Source organism: Cygnus atratus, chromosome 1 (genome assembly GCF_013377495.2).
Source record: "Cygnus atratus isolate AKBS03 ecotype Queensland, Australia chromosome 1, CAtr_DNAZoo_HiC_assembly, whole genome shotgun sequence".
Classification (NCBI taxonomy): domain Eukaryota; kingdom Metazoa; phylum Chordata; class Aves; order Anseriformes; family Anatidae; genus Cygnus; species Cygnus atratus.
The window spans coordinates 179,025,604-179,038,190 of record NC_066362.1 but is presented as its reverse complement, the minus strand read 5'-3'; the positions used below and the strand labels follow the sequence as shown (position 1 = coordinate 179,038,190).

The 12,587-nt window shown below is 34.5% G+C and overlaps 1 protein-coding gene across 2 annotated transcripts in view; it reads right to left on the bottom strand.

Annotated features, from left to right (window-relative positions):
• The window catches only part of LRCH1 (leucine rich repeats and calponin homology domain containing 1), a 124,093-nt gene that overhangs the window by 30,336 nt on the left and 81,170 nt on the right, over positions 1–12,587 (bottom strand). The window contains exons 10-16 of one of the 2 annotated variants that reach the window (XM_035553369.2): positions 11,760–11,827; positions 10,602–10,688; positions 7,898–7,987; positions 7,751–7,787; positions 7,092–7,205; positions 5,774–5,821; positions 4,474–4,546 (exon numbers count right to left, since the gene is read on the bottom strand). In XM_035553369.2, the coding sequence (XP_035409262.1) occupies positions 4,474–4,546; positions 5,774–5,821; positions 7,092–7,205; positions 7,751–7,787; positions 7,898–7,987; positions 10,602–10,688; positions 11,760–11,827 (517 nt within the window). The remainder of the gene's footprint in view (positions 1–4,473; positions 4,547–5,773; positions 5,822–7,091; positions 7,206–7,750; positions 7,788–7,897; positions 7,988–10,601; positions 10,689–11,759; positions 11,828–12,587) is intronic. The other variant, XM_035553370.2, reaches the window with a different exon arrangement.

Here is a 12,587-nt window from a genome sequence, read left to right as displayed (position 1 = left end):
TTTCCATTCATTCTGCCTTCTCTCCTTTGACTAGTCATGACAGCACCCTCTTACTTGTTCCTCAAATCCTTCATTGGATATTTTTATTCCTTCCCCTTCACATCTACTCTACACTTGTGTCTCTCCAAATCTCCATTCTACAGCATTTCCAAAATGGAAACTGACATCCTTGAAGTATCTCCTGTTTATTTTTAGCACGCCATCCATCCTTTCAAAGCTTTCCACTGGTTTCTTCCTTTTCATTGCAGAATTTAAATCTCTCCTTCCTTACTCTTAACAATAATGTCACTCAATGTTTTTCCTGTACCTGATCACAGTTCTTTACCACTTCGTCTACTGAAATAACGAGCTCTTCCCTTGCTTCTTGGTTTTCCATGTTTTATCTAGTACATCACATACACAAGCAACATTATAATCCCCGGTTAAGTTTGAGGAGAATGAACTATTTCTGCTCTGAATACTACTTACTTTCAGTAAGTAAAGAAAATTCCCATTTTATACCATTCCAAACTAATAATAAGGAACTTAATCGTATAGACTCTCTCATTCCCCCACAATTCTGGAATCTGTACTAAAAAAAATATGATAATTCAGACGACATTGTGTAAAACTTCACCTTAAACTTTCCTTCACATTCAATGGTTCAAGAGCTCTCTCTCTTTAGATATGCCTTTTTTCAAAGCCTGTTTACTGCTTCTCGCAACTGGGACAATGGGTCAGCCAAAACTGAGTCAGCATAACCTAAACTCTGAGAAGAATTCAACGTGGGGTAACAGAACACTGATTTATGGAAAATAATAAGCAGTCTTTAATTACACTGGCAATTCAGATTCGCATGATTTTCCAAAGTACACAGATAATCCAGTTAGTCTTCTTGGGGAGAAAACAAGGAGGACAAATAAATATTCAGAGATTAGAAAAACAGTAACTAACCCTTGAAAGAGGGAAAAATGCTGTCAAGTTCTAATAATCACTGTGTGTTCCAACAACACTGAAGGACAGCGAGGCAAGCATGTCCACATACACCAACATCGTGCTGCAAATCCTCTACAGATTATGAAAATGAAGAATTTGGATTCACATGTAAGATTATGCTACGTAAACAGTTGCAAGGGAACAACTTTTCACATCCCATTACAAAACCACACTGTCGTTTTAAGTTTTGTCAGTGCTTCTTTTATCCTCTAAAGGTACAATTACTATTTTTTATCTGGGTTCTGCTATTTTGTTCAGCAGAAACTATGAAATATAATGCAGTCAAAATGGCACAGAAGAACAGCAAAAATATTTTTGAATACTGCAAGATGGGTTAGTAGGTGTTCATAACTCATTTTAAAGATTAAGGCAAGAACTTTGCAATAATCTGCTTCCAAAACGTTGAATGATACCAGTTGTAATTACTTCATGAATCAAGTGTAAGAGATTTACATATATCATCTATTTTGAGTGATTCCCTTTCCGAGTGCTAAAGCACATCCCAAGAGCAAAACTGTGGTTCTAAGTAAACTTATAATTATTGGTTCCTTTCAACAGTAAAGTTAAGGTTTTCAACTTGAATATGAATTTGCGAAGCCATACTCTATAAAATATTTAAAAAGAGGAAATAATTGGAAAAAAAATTCTTTTTACCTTCTGTGTAAACAACTGATCCTTGAAAAGAATCTGTCAAGAAGTCAAACACATTCATTACCTTTCAAAACATTTTCTTTGGATACCCAGACAGCCATCAGATATGAATTTTCCAATGTTTTACCTTCATTTTAAAATGAAAGAATAAAAGGGCCTTCAGTCCTGAACACATACCAGTATATACTATATTAGTATATACTAAGGCAGACGTTTAAGCTCCTGTGGTTTATCCTTTGGAAGCACTTCTATTTGTGTGCGCACTTCAAAAAACTAGAATCATTAACCAGAAGTCTGGTATGGTTTACTTTCACCTTTCCAAAACACAAGTCATTATGAAACAGTGAGGGTATATAAAAAAAATCAAACAGAAAACAACATCCATTTAAAATAGATGAAAATAAATGTTGTGAAAATAAACTCTCCAATTTCAGAAAGGTATGCTTGCATATATTTTCATTGACCATTTGCCATTTTTCCCCACAGAACATGATGTACACAGAATATTTTAAAATCTATCTTGCCCTCAGGTTTAAAAGATTTACAGGAGCAAGTAATTCAAGTAAAAGCCCTAATGAAGTAAATAGCTAACAATCACTTCCAATGAGTTCTAAAGTTTTCCCTAAGGCCATGAAGAACTTAAATGAAAAAGCTAACGAAATAAATTACAGACTGAGCTGAAAAACTTCCCTGGATCACAGAACTGCTGGAGCTCTAGAACAGCTCAGCTTTAGGGCAGTAAAGCAGTATATAATTAACGAGCACAAATTCAGACAGTGATAAAGTGGTTGAAACACAAAACTGAAAGACAGCAAAGGAAAAAGAGAATCATGGCAAGCTAGCCAACTTTAAGAGGACAAATGTTCAGGATTCACAAATATGCCAGTATTTTGAGCTATGTACTACTTTTATCTGTAATTTTTTCCTCAAGTGTTAACAAAACAAATTTAAGTACTTCTTTTACAGCAATTCTATAGCAGGAAGGTGGGAGGAAACAATATGCAGTCTCCCTACTCTACAGCAACGCTTTGTCCCATTGTGATACAGAGCTAATTTACTGCTGTTTTATCTGATGTTGGAAAGTTTTACTATTGCCAAATTCACCTGTTTTACCACAATATAAATCTAAGGTAACATGAGAGAAACTGCATGCAATGAGGTGAAAAACTGTGCAGTAATGGCTCTCGTTTGGTGATTCTGTAGTGCATAATATGGCAAGGAAAATTAAATTTAGATGACCAGGTTTTCTGTAACTCATTGCTGTGACCAAACAGCTTCATAGCATTGGCATACTCAAAGCGATTCAAATATACCAATTTGTATTGGTACAGAGCATAAAACCAACAGACTATAACCAACTGGCTTTAGTGTTTAATGAAGTTACACATGGCTTCGAAAAACATGGGGGAAGAACTGGACGAGTTGTGATAATCTGGGTCTTCCATCACTACACTTGTAGTAATGCTGCAAGAGACTACAACCCCTGTAGTCCAGTCCTTCTAGAAATTGTCTAAAAAGATTCACTAGGCTATTTCAGAAAGCATTTTTTTTTCCTTTATGTATCACAGTCATCAAGTATAGGACATCTTGGTACACCAATATGCCAAGATTAGGAAGTGTGTGTTAAACTAACACTTGAATACGAAGTCACAGCCTTGCACGCTCTCCTACAACACTGCTTCCATATCCTGGAAGCAGATTTAACTCAGCAGAACACAGGCTACCTCCTATGAAACCAGCAGCACGGCGTGGGACCATTCATCTTTGCATGTCTTTCTCCCAGTAGTGTTATCTTAACATTGGCACTGGACTGAATGAAATTACTCTTTTTTTTTTTCCAAGTCCTGAAAGGACACATTTGCTCATCATTTAACCCATAATTTACATGTTAAGAGAAAACATTTCTAAAGCATCAGGAACATAAAAGAATAAAGGCAGAGTTTAGCAGTCCAACCAACCACGAAATTAAAGTAAACAGATCTGTCACATTTGTATGTCATGAAATGGGAAATTTAAAATGTCTTCTTCACAAAACAAGATTGGTGAAATAACACCACTTTTTAAAACTTTTTAAACAAATCTACGGGTACAATTTCTTAAAATACATTCAAATATGAAACTGCTGCCATTATTGCCAAGATATTTTGTTATGGAAGCTACAAGCTTGCTGTGGTTTACCAGCATTTGAATAAAAGCATTTGTGGTGAATGTGAAAAACCAGAATTACAGTTTTCAGATGCTGAAGCATATTAAAAAAAGGTTATTCTTTAGAGGTGATGTGAGATGACTTAACAATATTGAAAACCACTACTGACTACCTCAGTGCAGAGAAGATAAAAATAAGTTTACCTGTAGCTTATCCTGCTTTTAAAGGAAGTGGTTACACCCAAGCCCTCAAATGCACTAACAGTTCAGTTTGTTTCCCCACCTTTTCTTTTTTTAAATAAACTGCTGCATATTAAAAGATTGATGGTTATGCAGATTTAGTAAATTGCAAATTCATGAAACTCAGCTGCTGACTGAAGTAAACATCTAATCTTCCTGTAAAACTTAATCTTACACAAGTATAACTACTGAGAGACTCACTGCAATAAGCAATTTTTAAAGCAATAACTTTTCTGGACAAGAAATATATATGTTTTCTGAACATAAAATGCATCAAATATATAGCTGTTATAATTTTAATCTCGAGTCAAACCTATGAACTTAAAATGTTCTGCTCTTCAAACTATTGTACAGGATGTTTCATCATTGCCTTCTGAAGGTTAAAAAAAAGTATAGACATCCATTAATAACACAGACGTTAAAAAAATAATACAAATTAGCTGATTTTCTTTCCTACATTACCTGATCGCGGCTTCAGGCCAAAAGGGATTGTGTTGTTTGCAGTGGGAGACAGTGTTGGACTTTTATCCTTGTTCTGTGTAATTAAAGAACACAAATCCAAATATGAGTAAATCCAGAATATCACAGCACAACTGACGGAATAAAATGTAGATTACAAATACTGCATGCTACAACTACTTCACCACAACCTGATTCTAATATAGCCTTGAACATGCAACAATCTCCCATATTTAGTCAATCCTGTTCCTTTGCTGGAATAGAAGCTGAAGTTTCTAACCAAAGACTGTGGGATACTGCCCCTAGCTACAAACAAGTGTGATTATTTCTCAGTTTTCTCCCACAAAATCACTTGGTCCCATCAAAAATACTTTTTTGTGACATAGTACATTTAGAAGAACAAAACAAAGACCAGTTTATCCTTAGATATGTTTCTTTCACTGAATTTATTACCATTCTGTGTAACTATTTTCCATTGAACACTGCATTCTGCCTAAAATGCAGAAAGGAGGAAGTTAATCATACACCTCAGAGCAGGATCACCCTTCACCCTGAACTAGGCTAACAGTCACAGCACAAAGAATAGAGTTGGAGCATAAAGAAGAGAATGGTGAGGTATAATCATGATACCACCAATAGTAACATAGGAAGAGTCCTATGACCAAACTCCGCAATGTGAATCCTATTTACGAAATGATTCCTTTGAGAGGAACTATAGGAGTCCCATCACCAAGTCTGGGTGCTCATGAATTTGTGAGCTGCTCGTACGTAGTGTAACATACAGGAAGAAATCCTGTTCCTGCATAGAAAATAGGAATAAAAATAATCTCCATAAAGAGTTCCCTACAGTTTCCCTTTTTGACCTTCTGCTGAAATTTGCACTGTGGTGGCAAAAGGATCAATGAAATTAGCTTCTTCTTGAAAAACTAATCAAGGACACTCGACTGTGCAAAAAGAAATTCCATTGCAATCAGTGGAAATTCTTGTGGAACAAAGACGACTTTAAAAGAAAAGGAGAATGATCTAAGACTAAATGTTTTGTACTAAGCTATGTAACTCAGAAACAAACTTACCAGAAAATGTTATTTATATTCTAGTAAGTCCATATAAGGACAAGAATAAATGAAACAGGCTAAATAACCTCCACAGCAACTACTCATAAGCTCGTATTTTCTGTGAAATTCAATTACATGTTTTATTTAGTATATGAATCATTCATGCAGAAAGTTTTTTTTTTTTTTTTTTAAAGATCTAAATGATCATCTATATACAAAAGACAAACAAATGGCACTAAACATCTTACCTCATTGTGAGAGGTTTGGCCACTTGTATTCCAAACAATTAGATCATTCTGCATGTTTGGAAAGAAAGAAAGAAAGAAAAGACCGTTTCAGAAATCGTATTAGTCATATACCACCACGGGTTATTTTATTTATGACAGTCAGATACTCATTCAATATTTTCCACCTTTACAACATTTTTTTTTTTTTTTAGCATTGTATTGGTTTTTCACTGAAAGAATTTTAATGAATATGTACTTTTACTACTAGATGAACACTGAAGATACCGTTTCAAAATTTTCTTGTGGAAAGCATTTGCAAAAAATTGTCTTTACCTAACTGATTCATAAACAAATTTATAAGATTAGAATCTCTGTTGGTTCAAATGCAATATCTAATTTTGTGTAACAAATTTGTAATTAAATTATCACCAAGTTTAATACATTAATAGAGATTTTAAATGTAGATTTGAAGAGGTAAGCATTCTTCAAGCAATTCATTTCATAATTGCAATGTAACATACCTTTTGTTACCACTTTTGCTACAGTTAAACTGGAAACATGGAAATCATGTAAATAACTATGAAATAAAATAATTAATTCTGTATTAGTTGTAACTTGGTCAGCAGAAACAATGCTGGCATAGGTAAAAAAATTAAATCAATTCAAAACCCCTTCATTAATGCAAACTTTTTTTAATCAAGACAAAAATGGAAACCAAAATAAAAGAACTTGAAACACTTGATCCCAACGCTCAGAATTTTCAAGTTAGCAAGATGGGAAGGAAGATTACACGCCTATTTTGCCACATGACCTTCCCTGGCCACCTCTTAAACTTAAAAAACAAAATCCCCGGCTACTGACTTTTTTCATAATCTTACCCCAACCACTGTATTAGCTAGAATAAACAGAAATAAATGTTACCAACCTGGTCCCAGCCAGTTTTACCTTAAATATACTGCTGGGAACAAAAATTTAGCAGTTTATTAAACTACTACAAGAACTGGGGTATTTAGGGTGAAGGGGAGGAGGAACCAGATGGTTTACTTTATTGAAGATATAACTTTGATGAGACTTATTTTTGACAGGTGAAATACAACTACTATAATACTTATTGGAAGACATTAGTTTCATTGTATCAGCCTTTGTCCTGAGACACAGGCCTTACTTATCCCATGTACAGTCAAACCTTGAGATTCAGTCTAGGGAAAACAACAAAAACAAACAAAACCCAAAGGGCCTAAACTAAAGGGTCTCACATTCCATACCCCAATGAATGCAATGCAATGACCCATTCCATTCCAAATGTTTCCATATTTATTGTATCTAGACATCTACATACCTGACTCAATGACCATTTTTCACCCTGTTCACATGTTCTCACTTCACTCTTGGCTTTCTCCATTATTAATTCCCTCCTCCTCTGAAATTCTAATTCCTCTTCAGCATTTTCTTTCTGTAAAATAAATTACTTTAGACTGAATCACTGGGAATAGAATTGTATCTTTTTTTGCATAACATTACCTCAGAAGTATTTCTTACAAATACTGTGATGGCAAGTGAGCTATAAAGAGACATTATCTACTTGCAGTTCCACTGCTAACAGGTAGATGATTCTGTAAGTCTAAACAAACTAATTCACTTCAAATATAGAAAGAGTACAGATAGCTAAGCTGTGAACAGTAGTAATTTATTCTCATGGCTAACAGTATACATGAAAGAGACAGCCCGTGAAAGATGACTCTCTGTACACAGGAAAGCTGCACAGAGGGTAAAAAAGGAAAAAAACTGATATGCAAAAGCAGCTGATGAATCCAGAAAAAAAAGTGTGTTTATATATATACACAACAATTCTATAAAAACTAGTTTAAAAATTAGTTGTGTCCCCCATCCTAGTACAGTTTTCCTTTACCTACTTGGTAGATTAATAGTTGATGAAATCACTGGCTCATTTCCTGCCTCATCCCCAAGTATTTTGTAATAATATGCTCATTAACGTACCTGACCAAGGGAAGACATCTCCATCTGCATTTGACCGCTATGTATAAAGATAAACAAATGCAAATATGTAATTTACTGTGTAGAAACTTAAATATGATGAATCTAACAAATGCAATATTTTTTCTAAAAAAAGGTAGATAAACACACTTTACTGTAGACTCCTGAAATTCTAAAGCTGTTGCTGGTTCCATGGGATACAGATTCGCATCACTGCTCTCTGAAATATCCATGCTTAATCTGTAAGGTTTGAAATAAAAACATTGCACTGGGGTATCGTTTCTGTAACCACTCTTATGTATTTAATTTCAAACACATGAATATATTAAATACTTTTAGTCATGGTATTAACCCAATCAAATTTCTCTCTTAAAAGAGATCACCACTTTGATCAAAGCAGCATTAACATCTGCAAAAAATCCTGAGCAATGGCTTATATTAAAACCAAAGGACTAACAACCATGCCACTATATGTAATACCAAAGATGTCTACACCCAACCTCTAGCACCCCGTGTCTGAATAGAATCCACAGCCCTAGCTGGATATTCACATTTAATTTACAGAGCATGAAAACAAAGCAGCACAACAATAAACTCCCAATAGCCAACCAATTGGAAGAAAGAAGTAAATACAGGAAAGGGAGTGAAGGAAGCATCTAAAAATACTGAAGACAGCCTGAAATGCTTTTCCTTTCCTGAACTGAATTGCTGCTACTGTATTTATGCCAATTTATTTATTTAACAAGTTAAATGGTCATATTTGTTCTTGAAAAAAGCTGTAGTACATATGTTCTATATGTAGCTCTAGTCAGCACGTGCTAGGTATGCTTCAGCATCACATGCTGCATCAGCCCCTATAGACTCTATTCTTTGTAAATCCTAAATGGCTTTCAGTGTCAGACAAGGATAATTCCAACTAAAGATACTTATTTCAATTAGATTTATCCTGATTAGATCATTATACTAATGCAAAATGGAAACCTCTCTGGGGAAAGTTAAAAGTTTTGCCATGCTCTAGGCTTAAGTTAAAAGCATGTGAAAGCTTTTGTGCATCTTAAACTAAGGAGCAATGCAAACATTTACACTCCTTTGTGCATTTGGATGAAGATAACAATACTATTCAGCATGACAAACAAAATTTTCCTCACACAGCTTTATATAACGTATTTACTATATAAAACTGCCATATAATCCAGTAATTGTGCAAGCAATGATGAGGAACCTGTGGCCCAAAGGATGGAAAGTCAACAGCTTTATTTGGTAAATACTAGGCACCCAGGTGTGTCATGCTGGACAAGTCTGTTCATTAACACACAACAAACAGACATGTGAGTGGCCCGCTTAGCACTTGACATAGAAAAATAAACACATGCATGACATGGTAAGTCATCTTTAAAAGCCACATTTCATATATACTATAGTGCTATTGAAAGCACATCTGAACAAGCACAGAGAAAGTGAGAGATGAATTTTCTGTGTTTTATTGCCTTTTGTAATTTGGTAAGAAAAACTAAAGATGTACAAAATATCACACAATATTTGATAAACAAAGTGACAAATTTTACAAGGCTAAGAACTCAAAGTTTTTAATGTCACTTTTTCCATTTTAACAGCAGCACTTCTCCCACGAAGTAATAAGACTCAAATGAGATACAGAAGCAATGAAATACTTTCTCACAGAAACCACAGGAACTAAAAAGTTTTCCTAATTTGTATGATTTTTTTTTTAATTAAGAAAAAAATACTCATAAATCAAGTATTTAGTATACGATTCAAGAATTCAAGTATTTTCTGTATGATTCAAAATAATGCCAGGTAATTCCTTCTCATGAAATACTAAACAGGAGTGAACTTGTCCTAAAAAAGCAGAAATGTTATGCTAAGTGAAAAAAGCAGTGTCAAAATAAGCTTTTAAAGTAAAGATCAGAGTAGTTGTAAGAACAAACGGACAGAGTAAACTGGCCAAGGGAGGAAGGAAAAACAAGGATATTTTAGACTGGAAAAGATAAGTTGTCTAATCTTCAGAGAAATTAAGCTCTAAAACTGCTACCTCATATAGGTAACAAAGAAAAACTAGTTTTTTAGTTTTTAAAATGAGCTCAGTCAGTTTTTGGAAGGGATTACACAGAAAAGCAATAGCAAGCATATGGACAGAGCTATCTATAACCTCAATCGTCCTTTTAAGCCAGACAAGCATTTTTTTGTTTGTTTCTTTAAAATACTTATTCTTTTGTTTATTCACAGACCCAGGGTCATTCCACCTGGCTTTCAGCACTTATAACATGCATAAAAAAATCAGAAAACTTTGCCTTCTACATTCAGGGGGAATCCTAAATCACCTTCTCTAGCTGCCTCTTCCTTTTTCTCATTTCGACTTCAGAGGGAGACTAAAGGAACTCCATCACTACTTCGGTCAACCTTTTTGTATGTCCTATTAATGCAGGGCAAAGCTAGGCCACAAAACCTTCTACAAACCCCACATAATAAATACATCAAGCGTGAATAAATAGAGGAGAGTTTAGTTTACAGCCCTTAAAAGAAATCTGACTGTCCTACAGGAAACTTCAGAAAATCACAGTAGTGTACAGAGTGAGATTAATAGCCGTCTCTCCATCTCTAAATTTATTTTATTTTTATACCTGAAATCCTTATTAACATACTAGAAATACTGTACATACGAAGACAGAATGCAAGTTGCCTTCTTAACTATGTGCCTCCAGAAAAGTATTAGTATGCTAACAAAGCACTTGGTAACTCTGGAGAACTTTAAATTATCAGTTTAAAAAGAACTCCAAAAGCCATTTGCATATATTTTAAATACATGACATTAAGACATCGTCTATTTTAAGCATACCTGTTGGGATCTTGTAATAAATCTACTGCTTCTCTTAGTTGTTCTATCATTGCTATATCAATAGTTTGTTCTTCTGATAAATTTATTCTATAATAGAAAACAAAAACATTCAGAAAGAGGTAAAAACAGCAGTTATCAAGGGTCGTCTGAATTTCAATTTGTGAACTGTATCTTCCAACTAGCACAAATATACTAAGGGCAGGGGGGGAAACAGCCTCTGTGCACACTAAGTGCTAAATTTATAAAGAGAGTGTCTTCAGAAAAATTCACCAGCACTTTGCCTTTAACAAAACTCCCCAATCCAATATATACATACATAAACAAATGTGGTAAACTAGAACTTCTGCATCTCAGTTAAACAGACTTTTAAACAGACTTTTAAAGCTGAAGATTTATTTACTAATATTTGACTCTTACTAACTGCTTTCATCACATATATTGTTACTAAATACAATGATTCTTTTAATGGACAGCATGCTTTCTTTTGCTTTTCAAGACCTGTAATGCTTTTTGGAGTTTAGAAACCAATCAATCGCCTACTAGTTCTGCCAACAAGGCTCTTTTAGAAAGTACTTATTTTTCCCTCCTTTCAATATTTGGTTTTAATCACGTAGGACTCTACTGTTCTGCTTAGTGAGAACTTCGCAGTACGCTGTTGTGCTAAATCATCTTTTCTTATGCATTCTTGTCACTGACTGATGTTCACTTGTATCGCTCCTGAATTAGTGCTTATGAATTAATGGTTGCTTCAAGGTTAAAATTATGACAATACGAAGAGACCGATTTTTTCAGATTTTTTTTTCATTTGCATTAATCTTAGATTTTATAAGTTTTGATAAAATCTTTTTTTTCTAAAACAAGAACAAAAACAATGCCATAAGCAGACTAAATATCAAAATATTTAATTAAAAAGCTTGGCCTCTACATAGGTTAAAAAACACATTACAGCTTTATTAGTGCCTACAGATTAGTTGCAAGATAAGATCCACTTTGTTTACCAATAATGTATAAAACACCGAGCACATATAGAGAGCGTAAGGCTGTGCTTCTGTCATGTTTCCAAGTCTACAAAATTATTAACTGAGAAGGAAAGACCAGTTCTGGTCATCTAATGAAACAATATAATTCATTACTTATAGACACACAAAAAATACTCACATTTCCTCTGTTTGCCATTGTGCATCCTCTTCTATTCTCAATAGTTCATCACACTCCGCTGCTCTGCTCTGTAAGCAGACAAACTGATATTAAGAACTGAACTTTGCAATTAAGTAGGCAGATAAATTTTCCTTTCAGACTCAGCACTGACCTATTTTATTTAACAGTTTAGGGTGGCTAGTTGAAGCAATCCAACACTTTTGCTCCACTCCTCACTCTACCCCCTTTTCAGACACTAATTACATGATCTTCTATTCAATGTTCAGATTTTATTGAGGCCAACAGCCCTCATCCTCCTTTAACTTCAAAAAGAAAGTCAAGTAGCATGAGAATTCTTTATTCCACGTCCCAGATTTCATTTGTGCCTTTCTGGTGTATGCAAACAATGCTTCAGTTAAGCATGACCCTGTCATCTTACTTGCTCTCCTCCCACAGCCAGATTTGTTTACAGAGCAAAGAAATTCCAAATACAGAAACAGTAACAATTATTTGTTTCATTCATAACTATTAACAGGATTCCTATTTGACCATTTTTAACAGCTCTGATAAAAAAACAACAAAAAACAACTGCATGCGGCAATTCGTATCAGCTGGCCAGTTATTTTGGGTTCAGTGAAGGCATAAATCAGAGCTCCCACTGTCCTACCTATAATTATGAAGTGCTACTTATTAGAATACCTGAATCCCTAACTTACACTTCCCTTTGGTATTTTGCAAATGTCTTCATTTTGGATGGGCAGGAACACTTGAGTAATTCAGTTGCCACTAAAGACAGAAGCTCTGAGTGGACGTGCATTTATACTGGCAGAGAATGAACAGCATAAAACA